The 19,514-nt window shown below is 42.6% G+C and overlaps 1 protein-coding gene across 2 annotated transcripts in view; it reads left to right on the forward strand.

The window, feature by feature from the left end:
- VWC2 (von Willebrand factor C domain containing 2) overlaps positions 1 to 19,514 on the forward strand; it is a 127,353-nt gene that overhangs the window by 16,118 nt on the left and 91,721 nt on the right. For both annotated transcript variants that reach the window (XR_006738206.1, XM_045564720.1), the window contains exon 2: positions 8,680 to 8,809. Coding sequence is in view for 1 of the 2 variants with exons in the window: in XM_045564720.1 (XP_045420676.1) it covers positions 8,680 to 8,809 (130 nt within the window). In the remaining variant the exon portion in view is untranslated. The remainder of the gene's footprint in view (positions 1 to 8,679; positions 8,810 to 19,514) is intronic.

The following is a 19,514-nucleotide window of genomic DNA, read 5'->3' on the forward strand; positions in this document are numbered from 1 at the left end:
GATATATTAATTGACCATTCATATTTTCTCTTTTGTAGATGCCACTTAATAGACTTTATTTCTTTTTCAATTCTTAAAAACCATCTTTGATTCATAAGATTCCTTGCATATTATGGATAGGCATACTTGGCAGTTCCATCTTAATAACTACAGCAACAGCTGGCCTTTATTATGGTTTGTATATCTTAATTTATTTCATCTCTCACAACAATCCTGTTGAGCTAAATAGTATTATTATTCCCAATTCACAGTTGAGGACATTGAGGCATAGCCTAAGCTTACCCCACTAAATGCATTGAATTTGAACCCATGCCAGTTAACTGTACCATCTTTGGCCCTTGTAATACAGTATGTGAGCTCAGCAGTAGGTAAGTATGGGAACTAGAACTGGAAACCAGAGAAATAAACATGGCATGTGATTTGAAGGGATTACTTTTGGTTTTTGTAGACCCAAGTTGATCTTGTCGTATGGTGCAAGAATCATGATCCCAGGAAGTCTTTCACCTCACTCCACGTGCCCCCAAGCAGAAGATGGAGATGTATTTCTAGTATCTCCCCTCTCTACCTGTCCAGTCTGATCTGCTGTGGCGCCTCTTCATTGTAGTACAGTTCAGCCAGTCTAGAATACGCAGCATCCTTTGGACACATCTCTATCCTTCATCCTCTTGTCTCCATGGCTCTCCCCTGTTCTCCACCTGCCCCAACCGTCCTCACCTTCCTTAACCATATTCCAGGTCATCCTCTGCCCAGTAAGTCAACCAGAAGTGACAACTTTACCTTTAAACCTCTCGATACACACAAAGCTTAATTAACACCTGACATTTTTTGCCATTTTGTTAGCCTCTCCTCCATATATTTTCATCTCATCTCCTTAATGAGACCAAGTAGTTGAGGTGAGTGGCTTGTGTATTTCTTTGTATCTCACCCTCAGAACACAGGGTTTGTAATGCAGTGGGCTGTGCATTTGGTCGGTGGAAGAGTGGGTGGGTTGATGGTGCAATTTGCAGAGCCTGTTCCTAGTATGGCTCCTCTGGGGGTCTCACGTGTATGTAATCTCAGTCTGCAAGATGGATATTTCCATATCTTGTAGTGTTTGTATTTGGATTTGATAAATTGTTTGTCACTTGTGTAAATAAAAGGTATGATTCTTCAAATATTCAATATGAACTTTCAGTTGTTTTAAGAGGACATAACTGAGAAAGTAGAGCAGAGACTTGAAACACACGTAACAGGTGGAGTGTGGTGTGGCAGCTGCGCATGGCCCTCAGTTCAGAACTAGAAGCAGAATCTTAAAGTTCCATTTTCTGATCTCAGGAGTTGCATTTACTTGTTCAGTTTCCACACACCCCTTTACATACTCTTGGACCCCTTCTTTAAAGTCACTGCTGTAGTATTTATATCATTGTAGTGTCTGTATCTTCTGTTCCATGTGTGCATTAAATGTGTAATTCAAATCGTGGCTCTTCTCAATAGAAAGGTTTGTCTTTACTCCCGTTTCCTTGGGTGTGTGTTATCTGATCCGCGAGCAGCTCTTTGTGAAGTGTTGAGCAGTTTTTCCTGAAGCAAAACTGTAGATTTTTATATTTTTCATGATGTGCTGTGCAAGTTCATTTTAGATTTTGTGTCTTTCCAACCATTTCTTTCTTCACTCAGTCAATATTTATTGAGCTCGTTCAGCATTTTGCACTGGCCCAGTTACTGTAACAATTATAGACACAGCTTGGAGACGGCTCTGGCCTGTGAGTTGCGCTGAGCCTGGGTGGGCACGCTGTCTGCATGGCGGGGTTAGGGGTCTCAGTGATAGAGCCGCTGTGCCTGGGAGGCCCGACAGGCTTCAGGGGGCCCAGAGACTTAAAAAAAGTTTCAAGGAAGGGAAGGATTGGGAGAGGTAGGTAGGAAGGAAGAAGCAGACCAGGTATCAGGGTTTGTTTTCATGTTAGTCTTATTTTGTATCATTTCAGAATCCAACAATTTGAGGGGTAGAATTAATCGGACATCTCACCTGATGGAAGAAATAGCAAAATAGGGAGAAGGGCTTATTTAATGCTGAATACTTTTCGTTGAGAAAGTTCTGCACTAAAGGCTATTAGCTCATATTTCTCTTGCTTCTCTATGTTTAAGTTAAACCCATCTATGGCAACGTTAAAATTACTTGGGAAATTGTGCTGGGATTTTCCTGCCTCCCATTTTATCTGTTGAGTGAGCATCTGCATTCAGCCTGTAACTGCCCCCTCGCTGCTGAGCCGGAGCACCCTGCAGCAGTTGGGGCTTCATGGCATCTGCTCCAGCAGCTCACAGGGAGAAGCTCCAGGTTGGAAGAGTCATGGTGGCTGCTACTGGGGTGACAGGATTGTGCACACAGGCATCTCTTCTTGTCACAGGAAGATGTGTTTAAGCTGGATTTGGGAGAAGCACGTTGGCATTCCAGGGCCTTCTGGTGGAGGGTGAGGGACTGCCACTGCTGCAGATGGGGTGGGGAAGGAGACGGTGTCTGGAAAAGACTTCCCGCTTTCCACAGGGGATGGAGATTTGAGACACAGATGAGAGCGGGTTTAAAATTCAACCTGCTTTCTGCAATATTTCAAAGCCTGGTCCATCTCGTGGTTATAATGATCATAATCACAGTTAAGAAATTAAGCAAGGCAAAGCTTCTTACAGATAGATGCCTAATTGCACCTGAGTTCATTAAAATATATATGATAAAATATAAAGCTCCTTAAATGCTACTCAGATAAGCATGTTAATTCCAGCTTCTTTACCATTTACCATCATATAGATCTTTAATTTATGTATAAGTCACTTGATTTAAGAAGTATCCAATTGTATAGGCTTCATTTTTTATTTAAGAATTGTTTCATGTGTAAACTGTATTATCCACTTCTACTTAATTATTTAGAAATAGATTCAATATTTATTTTATAGTCCTTGCATATAATATAGACATGTATATAATTACTGAGCATTATAAAGGTCTAAATAATTATGAATAACTTTACCATCTAGTTAATATCTTTACATAGCCTCTGCCACACTTGTTGTAGTCATAGTTGTTTCACTGAAAAAATATGCTCAAGTGTGTCTGTTTTCATTGCTGTGCTTCAGGTTTAAGGACGTATTCTTAGATCCACTTTTAAAAACTGTCATTGGCAAGATGGATTCACGTGGTAACTGTGAAAGTAATGTGGATGAGTGAAAGAACAGTGCCATCAGCTTAGAGACCCTGCGGGTAGAGGCCAGGTCCAGCACACACCCCTGGCTAATCTTCCTTACCACCCCTTGCCGTCATCCGTCCTCCAGCCTTCCTGAAAAATGGAGGACGTGCCACTCATCTCTCTGGCCCCACGACTGGAATGAGTGAATGAACAGAGAATGTCTTCATTCTCACTCCGAATTCAAAGAAACCACGTTCTTTTGATCCAGAAAACTTTTGGACTACTCCAGGCACATAGTACATGCCTTGAGAATGGATTCTCTTTCTCAGATGCCCAGATGTTTCTCTAGGCTATACATTTTAATCTATCTATGCAAAACTTGGATTTGTAACTGGAAGATTGTGAAGAATGGTATTTCTTCATAAGATATTCTATGCAAAATGTAGGTTGTGATTTGCTAACAAGAAGTACTATTGTTTTAAATGTAGGTTACTCTGACCAAAGTTTCTTTGGGGAAAGAATAACTTTGGAAGAGGTGAAAAGTCCATCTCATCCAATTAGAAAACTGTGCATGGAAGTTCCTGCCACTGGATGTAGATAATATGATACTCTGGATGTCTCACCTTTAGATTCCGTGGTGGAACAGAGAGCACAGAATGGCAGGAAGCTGTTTGGTGCCTAGGTTGGCAGGGGAAGAATCTTCAGCTTGGTGGGTGCCTAGACCTGGTGCTTAGAGTCAGAGCAGCAACTTGGAATATGATCGGGTCCAGGGACAGGCAGACCTTTGGCCTGAATCCTAGACATTGGGGTTCCAGCCATGGGTTGGTGAGTGAGCCTGAAAGAGGGAAACTGTGACCTAGAATGCCAGATTGGCCCTGATGACTGGGGGTGCAAGCCCTGCGTCGAAGCTGGAACCCACGGTTGGCATCACGGGCTGCAGCTTCCATCTGCCCCTGGGCAGCCTCGCCCCAGCTCAACCAGTGGAAGGCAGTAGCACCTTGTCCCAGAGGAGTCTGAGCAGGAGGCTTTTCTCATTAGCACACCATGGCCATCCGAGGCACTGAGCAGAGCCCTGTGTTGCAATGGTGGCTGCCCAGGCAGTGTAGGGCCTGGAGCTGTGAGAAGAGCTGGCCTACGTCCAGCTGGGTCTCTGTCAGACTTGCCCAGAGGACCCGAGGCTTGGAGTTCAGTGGTGACTCTTCCCTCCTGACATGGTGAGGCTGAGCCTCCAGGCTGCATCTTCCTGGGCTGGCTGTTGAGTTCACATGGGCACTGAGTTTTGTGTTTGTCTTGTTTTTCATTTTAGCAGCATTCACTGTGCTATGTGAGAGCTATGAGAGGCACAGGCACAAGCTCAGGTGATGTCTTAACACACGGCAAGTGCCCTGCTCCATCCATGTTGATATCAGGGATGGCTTCCCAGAGGAGGCTGCACTGGAGCTGGACACACAGGAGTTGTGAAGTGTGAGCCTTTCAAGGGAAACAGGACAGCACAAATGAGGCCGAGACAAGCAGAGAGCACAGTGGGATGGGCTCTGGGTTGGTTTGACTGACAGGAGCCTGGCATTATTTTTGCCTGTTAGGTCCTGGCGGGCCTGGTTAGTTGGGTGAAGAAGCCCAGTGAGCCGGGCGTGACATCAGGGAGTGGCCAAGGGGCCCAGCAGGTAGTCCGAGCAGGGCTTCGGAGAGACACTGCAAAGCAAGCAGGTCTTACTGGGAGGTGGGTCCGTGGGTTGGGGTTGGGGCAGCACCCACTCCCCCTGCAGGCAATGGGCATAAGCATGGAGCAGGCAGAGCTCTGTCACGTGACCCGGGTCCTGGGCAGGGGTCCAGGATGAGAAGCTTTGACTTCTAAGAACTGGGGGGCTGTGACCAGCCGAGGGCTTTTGCCCAGCTGGGACTAGCAGGACACCTGGCTGGCATCTGAGGGAACTGGCACAGCCTTGCCATGTATTGTCACCAGCCTTGCTTCGTCTAGGGATGGGGGCAGGCCTGGACCTGGGATGAAAGTGAACAGGAGCCCAGCACAGGCTCTGGTGAAGGCACACACAGGCGGCAGGATGTGAGACCCGACAGGGACAGGCTGGTGGCAGTGCTGACTCTAAGCGTTAACTCTGATTTTTGAGAAGCGAACTAATCTCCAAATAGAGTAAATACGGTCATGTGTCGTCTAAGGAAGGGGCTGCATTCTCGGAAATGTATCCTTAGGTGATTTCCTGGTTGTGGGAACATCACAAAGTGCTCTTACACAAACCTAGATGGTGTAGCCTACTGCACACCTAGGCTCGGGGTATGGCCTGTAGCTCCGGCTGCACACCTGAGCAGCATGTGACCACACTGGATAGCATAGGCAGCTGGAACACAGTGATAAGTGTTTGTGTATCTAAACATAGAGAAGATACAGTAAAAGTATGGTGTTGTAAACTTATGGGAGCATGGCTGTATATGCCAGCGATCGCCAACCTTTTTGGCACCAGCAACTGGCTTCATGGAAGACAATCCTTCCACGGAAGAGGAGGGGGATGGCCCTCCCGTGATGACCCAAGTGCACCACATTCACTGTGCAGTCAAACCTCTCTGCCAATGACGTTCTGCACTTGCAGCCACTCCCCAGTGCCAGCACCACCGCCCCAGCTCCACCCCACTTCACCAGGCACCAGACTCTCACACGGAGCGCTTACCCTGGATCCCTCATGTACACAGCCTGCTCTAGGGTCGGCGCTCCTGTGAGAATCCAAAGCCGCAGATCTGTCAGGATCCTGGTGGAGCCCAGGCGGTGATGCGAGCGATGGGGAGCCGCAAACACAGACAAAGCCTCACTGGCCCACCCACCCGCCACATGGCCCGTCTGCTAACAGGCCACGCACCGCACCGGCACCAGTCCGTGGCCCGGGACCACAGGTATATGCCGTACACCATCAACCCAAACATCTTTATGTGGTGCATGACTGTAGTTGAATCAGGATTTCTAAATATTTAAGGAAACTAAGACTCAACAATCACATTTTTTATAACGTTGCAAAACCTGTAAGAAAATAGCAAACTATCTTGCTTCGCATGCATTTGAGCAGTGTTCTGTGGCATGGGTGCAGTGAAATCTCAGCTCCGGTGGCAGTAAAAAGTGTTTTGTTTCCAGGCCAGTGATCTCTGCCCTACTGGCCAGGATGGATGTGCTGCCTCACGCGGAAAGATGCTGGGTCAGTCTGACTCAGGGCCTGCTGCTGAAGTACCTGGAGCCTCTCTGACTTTACAGTTGCACACTTTGCTCTGTGGTCCTGCTGTTTTCCTGGAGCCCTCCCTGGGGACATGACATAGGGCCCGTTCTTGCCTTCTTTCAAATTCCCAAACTGAAATGATGCTTTTTACTCCCTCGCTGGAGTCCAGCCTAGTGGATGCCAGGTTGTGGCTGTACCACTTCTTGAGAACAGACCCCGCTATCTGACCCCTTTGTTGACTACACTGCCCTCCATAGGGGACGGTTCTCACCTCCCCTGGGGCAGGGTGCCCAACATGTGATCCACACCACCTGGGCTTGAGGGCTTATGCCCAGATTCCTTCCAGTTGAAGACTTCTGATACGCAGAAAGCATGTCTCTTGCAACTCAAGGTCTCTGCTTTTCAAACTCAGAATCTTTTTCTCATTCTACTTGCCACATACATCCTCCCTTGAGACAGAGATGCCACAGACTGAATGGGGGATTGGTAAGAGACGGAAGGAAATGGGAACCACAACAAGACGGCAGAAACTAGAGGAACACTGCTCATGGTAGGGGAAGAACTCTGTTGCACCAAAAGTACTTCTGAAAACCTGCCTTTATATAGTTGTAAGATTGATTTTAATGTCTAAGGCTGTATTTCAAACCAGGTCAATATTTTGTTTTGGGCTTTTTTGAAGTTTTTCACATTCTTTTCCTTTTTGCCAAGTACACGGACACACCCTCCCTGCCAAGTCCTGACTCCCAGGCAGGTGGACTGTGGTGCCTGAGATACAGTACAGTTAAGCCCAAACTGAGCTTTTGCTTCATGCAATAACCAGTCCATTCAGTGGAGATTCAGTTTTCAGTTTTGGCATCGTGTAGGCAGAGGACGCATCTGTGAGAGTTCCTTGTTCTTTACCTTTCCAGTGTTCTTTGTACCCTGGGTGTGGGACACACAGGTCAACTGGGGTCCCCCTGCCCGCAGGGAGGCAGGAGCTCAGCTGGACAACACACACCCCCGTTTCCATTGACTTTTTTTTTTTTTTTTTTTTGAGACACAGTCTCACTCTGTTGTCCGGGCTAGAGTGCGTGCCGTGGTGTCAGCCTAGCTCACAGCAACCTCAAACTCCTGGGCTCAAGCGATCCTCCTGCCTCAGCCTCCCGAGTAGCTGGGACTACAGGCATGCGCCACCATGCCCGGCTGATTTTTTCTGTATATTTTTAGTTGTCCATATAATTTCTTTCTATTTTTAGCAGAGATGGGGGTCTTGCGCTTGCTCAGGCTGGTCTCGGACTCCTGACCTCAAAGGATCCACCCGCCTCGGCCTCCCAGCATGCTAGGATTACAGGCCTGAGCCACTGCGCCCGGCCTCCATTGACTTTTAAAGTGGGTGTTTCTGCCTCACAGTTTCTGCTTCAGATGGCTGTGTCTGCACATTCCCGCTCTGCCCTGGGAGGAGAAATCACAGCGCCCTGCGTGGGCTGCTGGGGAGGATTCAGGGGCAGCACAGCCTTTCCAGGAATGGCTGTTCTGCTTGTCTGAATGGCTCCAGAAGGAAGAGGTTGGGCCAAAGCCTGGAATGTACAGAGAGGCAAACTGAAGCCGGTATCCAGGAGGACATCCTACCCCTGCCAGGGGAAGGGAGTCAGCAGAGGAGGCCTTGGGGGAGTGGGGCCGCCGTGGGCTTTGCAGTCAGGGGCCTCCTGGGAAGTGTGCCCGTGGCCAGCTGCCAGTGCCTGTGTCTCGGTTTCCTCGGCAGGACTGAGACGGGTCGACACTTTCAGCTGGCGTATTTTAGCACTGCGGTAAGAGTTCATTCAGGTAATAGTCACACTCCTGGCACAGGGCCTGGCTTTGAGGACAGTCACCCCTTCCCCTTCCCCTGCTATTCGGGTGTCTTCTTACTGGGAAACACTGGGCGTGATGGCGGGAGATTGCTCGGCAGGGCTATGGAGAGGGGGGCGGGTGGGTAAGAATTCAGTACCAAGTGCTCATTTGTTTAAGTTTAAAGAAACAAAAATGCATCTTCAAAAGAAAGCTCGTAAAGCCACCCAGTATGGGCACCCAGACAGACAGAGCCGCTGTGGTTGGCGCTGGGCGGAGCAGCAGGAGCCCGGCGGCCTGGCCTGTGTTCGCACCCTGGGCAGCCTGCTGACACCCAGGGTCCCGGCCACGCTTTGAAACCCGCGGGGTGGGATCTTCTTCATGTTTTTCCCCTAACACTCCTAAAACACTCGGGTGTCTTCACAGACAGTTTAGGAGAAGAAAAATGTGAGTTTGTAGGATAGGGTTGGCAGGAGGCCCGACCTGACCGTGGGCTTGTGTTGCAGGTGTCTCCGTGCGAGAGGTGCCGCTGCGAGGCCAACGGCGAGGTGCTGTGCACGGTGTCGGCGTGTCCCCAGACGGAGTGTGTGGACCCCGTGTACGAGCCCGACCAGTGCTGCCCCATCTGCAAAAACGGTAGGTGAGATGCCCGCCGGCCGTGGGTGCACCTCCCACCCCACCACACAACGCACACTCGACATCATGGGAGAGGGGACACGCACAGATACGTGAGTTCAAACATACAGATCCACACACGGGAACGTGCGCATACGCGTGATCCTGGGGCCTCGGTGCAGTTGGGAGGTGCTCTGTGGGGAGGCATCTCTCTCTTGCTGGCTGCAGCTCCGTGTTTTATGGATGTTAAGAAGTTCTTTGGGGAGAAATTCAATTTCTACCTTTGAGGAGAGTCACTCATTTTAATTTAACTTTGTTTGTTCTTGCAAATCTGCCTCTGTCTTTCCAAGACAAATCAAACTTGCTGGTTGGGCTCATTTACTTTTCATTACTAAGTGAATTAAACTTGGAATGTAATTGAATATTTTTCATAAGTAAATTAGGCAGGAAAAGAGCCCCCTGTGTTCCCAGTGAGAGCCCCGGGTAGATCAGAAGCCTGCCTGCTTCATGAAAAAGAAATGGCAGGATGTCCTTGATCCTAATTTGTCAAGGGAGAGTGTTTCCTCATCCTGCATAGGGAGAATTACTGGTACCTGAGGTACTGAGGGCGTCGTCTCAGAAGGAATTTGCCGGGAGTGCATGCCCAGCACACTGGGCCGGAGAGTTCCAGCTCCAGCTCGGAAGAGAGCAGGCTTGGGAGACGGGACTGCGCCTGCCCGTGTCGAGTGTCCTCCCTGACAGCAGGGAATAGGCTTTCTTGATGTGCCCCGGGCATGCTGCTAGGACTCCTGGGCGGGAGCACTCACGGCTCACTTGTGACATTGCCAGCCTTGGACTGTGGGCCGCTGGACCAGGGCTTGCGAACTGTGTGGCGTGGGCTTTCTCAGTGGCTGGCAGGCCTGGTACTCGGGAGTGTTCATGGTGTCAGGATGACTGTGAGAATCTGCAGACGGGCCAGTCAGAATCGTGTGGGCCCTCAGGTACCACAGACACCTTCTTGCCAGGCGTCCGCATTCATCCAAATTTTACCACAAGACATTGCAAAACTCTTGAGATTAAAAAAAAAAAAAACAGGAAGAGGAAATGAAGTTGCTGTTGTGGGAGGGGAGTCCTGAAAGAACAAGATCACTCTATTGGGAATGTAACAGTTGTGGAGCCGTAATATGTCCTGGTCTCTGAATGTAAGTGACAGTGTCCAAAGAAATATGTCAAAGAGTGTCCTTTATATCGGGCCGGCTGTTTTCTTGTGGGTATTAATTACGATGAAACCCTGAGGCAGGATGCTGTCAGACAAGAATGAGGAGGAGGCCTTTAGCGCGAACTACAAATGCTCTTGCAAAGTTGTGCCACCCCGCACCAGCCGTGAGGAGGAGGGAACTCAGTCCGTTTGGCCCAGCTGCTGTTAATTGGGAACAGTGGGGAGGAAGAGTGGGGATGGGCTGGAGAGTCTCACCGCAGCTGGGTGTGGCCTTACCTGGCCTGAGGAGCCCCGAGGGGGGTGTTCACCCTGCGGTGCCCTGCCTGGGGGGCAAGACTGGAGACGACCTCTCACGGAGTCAGGTGGTTTAGTGAGTGGCTTAGAGATGGGTTGCTCAAATATTTGGCATCTTAAGCGTCTAAGATATTCCCTGTTTCTCTTGTCAATTGTGATTACAAAGAAGGCTTTGGCATTTAGATAGCCGGGGAATCCTAGTTTGGGTGTTTACACTAGTTGAGGAGACAGGATTTCAATCCCTGAGTCTTTTGTAATTGCTTTTTCCCGTAGAAAAATTTCAGAACTGCAGAAAAGTTGAAATAACCGTACAGTAAGGAACTGTAAACCCTTCACTCTCCTTGCCTGTTGTTAACGTTTTGCAGTGTTTGCTTTATCTCTTTCTGTCTCGGCTTTGGCCCCTGCTGCCGTCTCTGTGTGCGTAACCCGACACCATCAGTGTATTTACTTACTTGCTCCTTCCCATGAGGCTCACAGAGTGACTTACACCACTGCCAACATGAACCCTCCTGAGTAGGGCTCAAGATTTTTACAGCTCTTTTTGCCCTTAAGATTTATCTTACTTAGGATATAGAGTCAGAGAACTACAGTTAGAAGTTATTTAAAATAGTTCTTTGTCATGTGTGGGTATGTTAAAATTTATAAAGATTTAAAATAATTTGTATTCAACTTTTGTCATTTAAGATATAATTTTATCTTTTGAGTAAGCAAAAATGTTCAAAAATAAAAGCTGTATAAATACGGTGCACTCAAAGATTCAGTGTGTTTTAAAGTTGCATTGATGGTTTTGGGAGATGGCTGTGGCCTGGTGGTGTTCTTCCTTTACCTCTGTACTGTGAGAGGCAGTATGGGACCAACTAAGGCAAGATTTTTGTGGTAGCACGTTAGAGACTTTTAGAAGGAAGATGGGTATGTTTTTTAAAGCTAGATTTATATTACAGAAGGATTTATATTAAAAGGCTTGATCCAATAATATCAAAACATCACCAATTTTCTTATTTCCAAGAATATAACTTAAAATAAATTTAAATGTGTCTAATCAGGTATGTACTACTAAATTTTGTTTTATTCTCCAAATAGAACATGGCTTTCAACTGTCTCTAGTTAAAGGGTATTCTGACCTTGACAGGGAAAACTGGGTTTGAAATTCTTAGTAAAAGAAAGCTGCTTGAAAAGTGAAAACAGTTCTATAAAAATTGAGTTAGATTAATGAATAATTTACAGTAATCTAACCCTGCCTCCACACACAAATGATGTTTTCCTAAAAAAATTATATGTCTGATATATCACAGATTAGAGGACATCAAAAATGCATGCTTTATGTGAAATTAAAAGCTTGGATAGACTTAGCTCGGATGAAACATGAAGATTTTAACTGCTGATCTCTGTAGACCGGCCTTTGCACCTCACGCTGGCATGTCTCGACCTGTAGCATTAAATAGCTCTTTCTCCGACAGAAGGGAAATTACAGTTCAGTTGCTGCCTGCCAAAGTCACTTGCATCAAAGGAGCAAAAGTTGGAAACCAAGAATGCCTTGAATATAAATAAATGATCACAAATCAAATACAGTTTTATATATTCACTTTGTTGACTTGTGTAGATCAATCTCCCATGGTTTTTCTTTTGATAAATGGATGTTTGTGTGGCACCGTTTTTGTTTTTTTTTTTATTTTTTTCCCCACAATGATATAGACAGTGAGTGTTATGTTGACTTTCAAAAATTCAGGTTTTCTCTAGTGATGGTTGAACACACTCATTCCATTTGAGCCCCTTAGTTTTAGTAGATGTGCTTGTCACCATTAAGTAGCTACAAGGCTCCCATTAGCAATCAGAAGACCTCCCTTCTGCAGGTATGCACGCCATCTTCCTTTATGGGTGCAAAGGAAGAGAAGTGATAAAAATAGGACGGCAGTGTTGAAATATGAGGGAATTAGCTGTGCTTCTCAAAAGTGGAATGTGGTACCCTAAGGGGGAAGGTGACGGATAGCAGAGACACAGAGGAACTGGGCGTGAAGATTGTATATATCCCTGAAGTGTCACTGCTACTTGGTGATCGTTATTTGTAACTTTATTTTCATGAGAAAGTAAATATGGCTATTTTTTGGAGGAAAATGAAAAACTTTTATAAAATTTTTAAAGAGAAACACTGATGCTTCAAATTATTAGATGTACTTTTGTGGAAAATATGTGCGAAGCACTGCCTGAGAATTAGGCAGAGTTTTGTTTGTTTTGCTGTGAATTTCAGAGAGTAGGATATGATCATATTTAAACTTCATGTTGGACAAAACTTAATGGGGTGTGTGGGGGGCAGTGTGATTCACACCAAGATCCTCTCTCAGAGAAAGCCTGCTCCCATCTGGTACTCCCATATGGCCTCACCACTGAATCTTTCCAAATTTTTTACCGAAGAAGTAACACCAATCTTATGGAAACACTGTCATCATTTACAGATGACATGATTGTGACCATAAAAAATAAAGGAATTTGCAAATATTGGAATGAATAGTTGATATTGACAAGGCTGTTTAGCAAGGTCAGTGCTTAAATACCAGCTGTATTTCTACATACCAGCAACAAACAAGTAGAAATGAATTGAAAACCACAGTTTCAAATCACATCATACAAATCAGATACTTAGAAGTAAATCTAACAAAATTGTGCAAGATTTCCATGCTAAAAATAATAAAGCTTTATTGAAAGAAATTAAAGAAGACCTAAGTATTAATAAATGGAGGGATATACCATGTTCATGATTGGGGGACTCAATAATGTGAAGATGTCAGTCTGCTTCAAATTAATATATTGATTCAGCACAATTCCAGACAAAAATCCAATGATTTTTTTTTTTGTGGAAATCACTGGATTTTAAAATCTAAATGGGAATACAGAAGTTAAAGACAGGCCCTTGAAATAGCCAAGAAGAATAGCAAAGCTGGAAAATGTCTGCTACATTGAGATATTAAGACTTGTTCAAAGTCATAGTTATTAACACACTGCAGTATGGTCCCAAAGATAGACAGATCGACAAATGGGGCAGAATACAGTCAGAAAAGGCCCGTGCATGTAAGATCACCAGCTGTGTGACGAAGCTCATACTGCAGGATAGTGCGCAAGGGAATGATCTTTCCAATAAATCGTGCTAGGCCAACTAAATGGCAGTATGAAGATAAAAGGTACTGTGTCCTACCTCACACTCTATAAAAAAATCAGTTCCACATAGATTGCAGATTTAAATATGAAGGTTAAAACAATAGTGTGTTTAGAGGAAAACATAAGAGAACATCTTTATGACTGTGAGTAGGTGAAGATTAATTTAAAAGAACACTAAAAGCACTAACCATAAGGAAAAAATTGATAAATTGGACTTCATTAAAATTAAGAATCTTTATTCATCACACAACACTATTAAACAAGCACAATGCAGCCCACATATTTCGAGAAAATATATGCAATGCATATATCTAACTAATGTCCATTTAAACAATTCCCACACTTCAAAAGAAAGCAGAGAGATTTCCTTGTACATCACTGCCTTCTCCCAATTCCTCTGTTCAGAGTGATAAGTTTTCTCACTGAGTTTTAGGTACTGGACCACGTCCACTATTTATAGAACATTGCGTTTTTCATGACAAGGCCTGTCCTGAGTGCAGACATGAGAGAAAAAATAGAAAATAGAAAAAAAGATAATTTCCTGTTTTAATGAAATTAAATTAGTGTTACCCTGAATTAGATTGTAATAAATGAAAATGCATTTTGTAATTCTTAGAACAACCATTAAGAAAAATGAACAAAGGAATTAAATGCAGCATACTAAAAGGTGTATACAGTCATGTGCTACATAATGACATTTTGGTCAACAACGGACAACATGCACAATGGTGGTCCCATAAGATCATAATACCGCATTTTTACTGTACCTTTTCTATGTTTAGATATGTCTAGAGACAAATACTTACCACGTGTTATAATTGTGTACAGTATGCAGTACAGTAATGTGCTGTGCCCATTTGGACCCCAGGAGCAATAGCCTCCACACATAAGCTAGGTGGGTAGTAGGTTATGCCATCTAGGTGTGTGTAAGTGTACTCTGTGATGTCAGCATGATCATGAAACCTAACAATGCATTTCTCAGAATATATCTCCATTGTTAAGTGATGCATGACTATTTAAATTTTAAAAGGCAGTCAAGGAGAAACAGGAACAAAAAACAGGAAACTGATAGAAAGCAAATAAAAAGTATATACACACTTAACCACAGAGCCCCAAAATATACGAAGTAAAAAATGATAGAAATCAAAGAATAAATAAAAACTTAAATAATTATAGTTGGAAATTTCAATAAACCACTCGATAATTCATAGAAAATCTAAACAGGAAATTAACTAGTATATAGAACACTTGAGTGACATTGTCAGCTCAACCTAATTGACATGCATGTAGAATATACTTACTACTTTTGCTGACTGCAGGTAAGCATTCTCTAGGGTAGAACATATGCTAATGTATAAAACAAGTCTCAGTAAATTTAAAGGACTTGATCATACAAAGTGTGTTCTTTGAACACACTTAATTCAACAGAACTAATTAGAATCAACAACAGAAGAAAATCTGGAAAATATGAAAATATTTTGAAATTAAATAGCGAATTTTGAATAACCCATGGGTCAGTTAAGAAATCACAGAGATCTTAGAAAATATTTTGAAATGAAATGAAAATATTTTGAACAAAAAATGAAAACAGAACATATCGTAATTTATAGGGTTGATGCTGAAGCAGTGCTTAAAAAGATGTTTAGAGCTTTAAACACCTATTTCAGGAAAATCCAAGCTCTCTAATCAGTAATGTCACTTCCACCTTAAGGAACTAGTATAAGAACAGAAAATTATACCACAAGCATGTAGAATAAAGAACATAATAAAAATGTAAGCAGAAGTCAATTAAATAGAAAAAGACTAGTTTAGGAAAAATTCAGTAAAACCAAGTTGTTAATTCTTTGAAAATTGGTTCTTTGAAGATATCAATATAATTAACAAAACTTTCACTAAATTGACCAAGAAAATTTCAGAGAAGACACAAATCAGGAATGAAAGAGAGAGCATCCCTACTGATCCTACAAAAATGAAAATAATTATAAGGCAATATCAAGAACAACTGTATGCCAACAAATTAGAAGTATTGTAAAAAAGGGACAAATTTCTAGTAAAACACAAATTACCAAAACTGACTCAGTTTATTTCTAAAGTGCCCTAAAACAAATAGAAATTCAAATTAATTATCAAAAGCTTTGCACAAATAAAAGCCCAAGCCTACCTGCCTGTATTGGTGAATTCTGTCAAATCCTTAGAGAATAAATTGTATCAATTTGAACACTCACTTAGGACACAGAGGTAAAGGGAACACTTACCAGTTTAGCCTCTGCATTTATTTTGACCCTAACACTAAAGCTAGACAAGGGCATCATATTAAAAAGAGATAACTACTCACCAATTTCCTTTATGAACATAGATGGGAAATCTCTTAACTAAAAGAGTTAATATTGGCAATCTCAGTCACCGCCGTAAAAAGGATTATACACTATAACCAAGTGGGCTTTATTCCAGGAATGCAAGATTGGTTTAGTAACTGAAAATTAAATTAATGTAATATTCCATATTAATAAGGTAGAGAATAACAAAACCGCACATGATCTCAATAAATGCAGAGAAGGTGTTTGACAAAATCCAATTCTCATTCATGATTAAAGCTCTGAAAAACTAGGTATAAAAGGGAACTTCCTCAATCTGACAAAGGACAACTATGAATAGTTCACAGCTAACAACTATTAATAATGTGAATGCTCCCTCTATGCTTGTCAGATCAGGTTGAAGGCAAGGATATCCACTTTTGCCACTTCTATTCCTCAATATAGTGAATGTTTTACAGAGAGAGAGACAGAGGAAGAAAGAGAGGGAGGGAAAGAGGAAGGAAAAGGAAATTATTAGGAGATATCATGATTCTGTATGTATTAGAGAAAATTCCAAGGATTAAACATATACACACACAAACACTCTGCTATTAGGACTAACAAAGAATGATACCACAAAAAGTTCAATTTTTGTAGCCTGCAGTGGATAATAATGAAATTGAGAAAATAATTTTCTTTCGAATAGCACCAAAAAGAATAAAATACTTAGGAATAAGTTTAACAATAGGAGTGCAAGATTTGTATACTGAAAGCTACAAAATACTGCTGAAAAGAAATTAAAGGATATATAAATAAATGGAGACATTTCCTAAGTAGAAGACTCAGTATTATCAAGATGACAATTCTTCCCAAATTGAACTATAAATTTGATGCAGTTCTTTTACAAATCCCAGCAGATTTTTTTGGTAGAAATTGACAAGTTGATCCTAGAATACACGTGGAACATAAAGAATTGCCAAAATAATTTTGAAAAAGAATAAACTTTGGAAATTTTACACTGTCCAATTTCATCACATATTATAAAATCATAATAATCAGGATACTGTGGTATTTGTGCAAGGATAAACAATGGAAAGGAATTGAGAATCCAGAAATACCTTCAGTATGTAAATTGTTATGTGTTTACTTTCAACCAAGGGCACTTCAATGGGGAAAGAATAGTCTTTTCAACAAATGGTGCTGAGATAATTAGATATTTACATACAAAAAAAATAAAAATGGAACTTTGACCATTACTTCACATTTATAAATGTTAACTCAAAATGAACCATAGACACACAGACCCAAATGTAAGAGTTTAAACTATATAATTTTGGATAAAAAAGATAGGAAAACATCTTCATGATCTTAGGTTGGGCAAAAGGTTCTTAGAACCAATGTTAAAATCATGATCCATAAAAGAAAAAACTGGTAAATTGAATGTCATCAAAATTAAAAACTTTTGCATTTCAAATCATATTTTTAACAAAATGAAAATATAAGCCACAGACTGTGAGAAAACATTTGCAAATCATATATCTAACAAAAGACTTGCATCCAGGATATATAAAGAACTTGTGCCACCTGAAGATGGACAACCTAATTAAAAATGGGAAAAGGATTTGAACAGGCACTTAAGCAAAGAAAATAAATAACAAATAACCACATAAGGAGATACTCAACCTCATTGGTCCTTAGAGAAATAAAAATTAAAGGCACAATGAGATATGATCATACCCAATTATAATGGTTATAATAAAAAAGACAAAAGATACCAGATGTTGGCAAAAGTGTGGAGAAATTGTTAGCCTCAAACGTTGCTGGTGGGAATGTCAAGTGGTACATCTACTTTGGAAAACAGTTTGGCAGTTTCTTAAAAAGTTAAACAAAAATTTACCATATCTCCCAGCAATTCCATCCTAGGATTTTTATCTCAGCAAATTAAGTATATATTTCCATGCAAGAATGTGTATGCAAATGTTCATACAGGATTATTTTTAATGCCCAAAGAGCAGAAATAATCTATCTGGTGAATGGATAAACAAAATGTAGTATATCCATACAATGAAATATTATTTAGCAATAAAAAGAAATGAAATAATGACACATACTACAATATGAATGAACCTTAAAAAATTATTCTAAATGAAGGAAGCCAGTTGCAAAAGATTGCGTATTTTATGATTCCATTTATTGAAATATCTCTAGAAGGTGAATTTATATGGGGAAAAAGTCGATCAATAATGGCCTAGGGCTGGGACCAGAGTGGGAATAAGCTGCAGATTGGTGTGAGGGAACTTGCTGAGGTCAGGGTGTGTTTATTAATTGGGCTGTTATGATAGTGACAGAGATAAATTTAGTAAAAATCACTAAATTATATACTTACAATGAGTGAGTTTTATGGTATGTAAAATATACCTGAATAAAGCTGCTAAAAATATTGTGAGTCTCTTAAAAAGATAGACAAGCTGAAATGTTTATAATTTCTTTGACTCACTGACTACATATTCTTTAATCTTTCCTCAGAGACTGACTTTTCTAAGCCTAGTCTGATGTCTTAGATAGCTTTGTGAAATCTTTCATAAGCCTATGGAAGCCAAGGCCTTTCTAATTATATATTGTTATTTACCTGTTAAAGTTAAAGTGAAAACTTCAGACAAATGAAATTTCACAGAATTTATTTGAGCAAGGAATGACTCATGACTCAGGCAACACTCACAACCAGAAGAGGTGCAGAAAGCTCTGCCCAGCAGTGTGAGCAGCAGACTTTGATAGGCCGAACATGGAAATGAAGTAGAAAGATCATTGGATTGGCTCCAGCAAGGCACCTGCCTTATTTGGGTGTGGTGTGAGGAGACCTTTGCCTAATTTGGGCATAGTCTGATCAGTTGGCTGCCTTTGATTGGCTGAAGCCTAGCTGTTTGTGACTGGCTGAAACCCTATTTGTTACAAAAATAGACTCCTAAGTTATATTTTGGTTTGTTGGTAGGGACTGCAGTAAGGAGACAGGCTCAGGCTAACAGCCTCCTGCTTACTTAACACGTGTACGAGACAGGAAGTTGTAAAGAAGAGCAGTCACAGAAACACAACAGGAGTCTATGGCCTGTCACAGAGAGCCTGTGCTCCTGGTCCCCTGTGCATGATGTGGAAGTCCAGCGCCCCACACATTCCCCCTTCTGTTCCGTCTGTTGCAGTGCAGGTAGCTGTCTCCCTCCTTCCAGCATGGCCCTTGTCCAGGCTATTCTAGGCTCCTCCTCTTTATGATTCGGCTTCCAAGAGCATGGGACCGAAAACGCTCTCCTGCCAGCACCGTGCAGCGCTGAAACTGCAGACCGAGGGACACGACACTCACTGCACCTTTGGGTCAGGGTTCCCAAAGCCTGGTGTGCATCAGAATCACCTCGAGGCTTGTGGAAACCCAGACTGCTGGGCCCCGCCTGGAGTTCCTGATCCGGGGAGTCTGGGCTGAGGCCTGAGAATTTACATTTTCAATAAGCTCCTAGGTGTTTTTGTTGCAGCTGGTCTGGGGACCACTCTTTGAGAACCACTGCTTTCTGGTACGCATTTTTCACAATCTTCTTGGATATTTCCTCACAGTCAAATTTAATGAGAGAAGAACACAGTAGAGCTGTAAGGCTTCAAACATGGAATGAGATAATTTTGAGACTTTAAATGCACCAATTCATTTATGTTTGGTGTTTTCTAGAGATTTTAAAATTGATAGAAATACATTAACATGTAATAATATTATAAAATTTGAAAATATCAGGGCAGAGAGAAAATGACTCTT

This window comes from Lemur catta, chromosome 11, assembly GCF_020740605.2.
Source record: "Lemur catta isolate mLemCat1 chromosome 11, mLemCat1.pri, whole genome shotgun sequence".
In the NCBI taxonomy this organism is placed as follows: Eukaryota; Metazoa; Chordata; class Mammalia; order Primates; family Lemuridae; genus Lemur; species Lemur catta.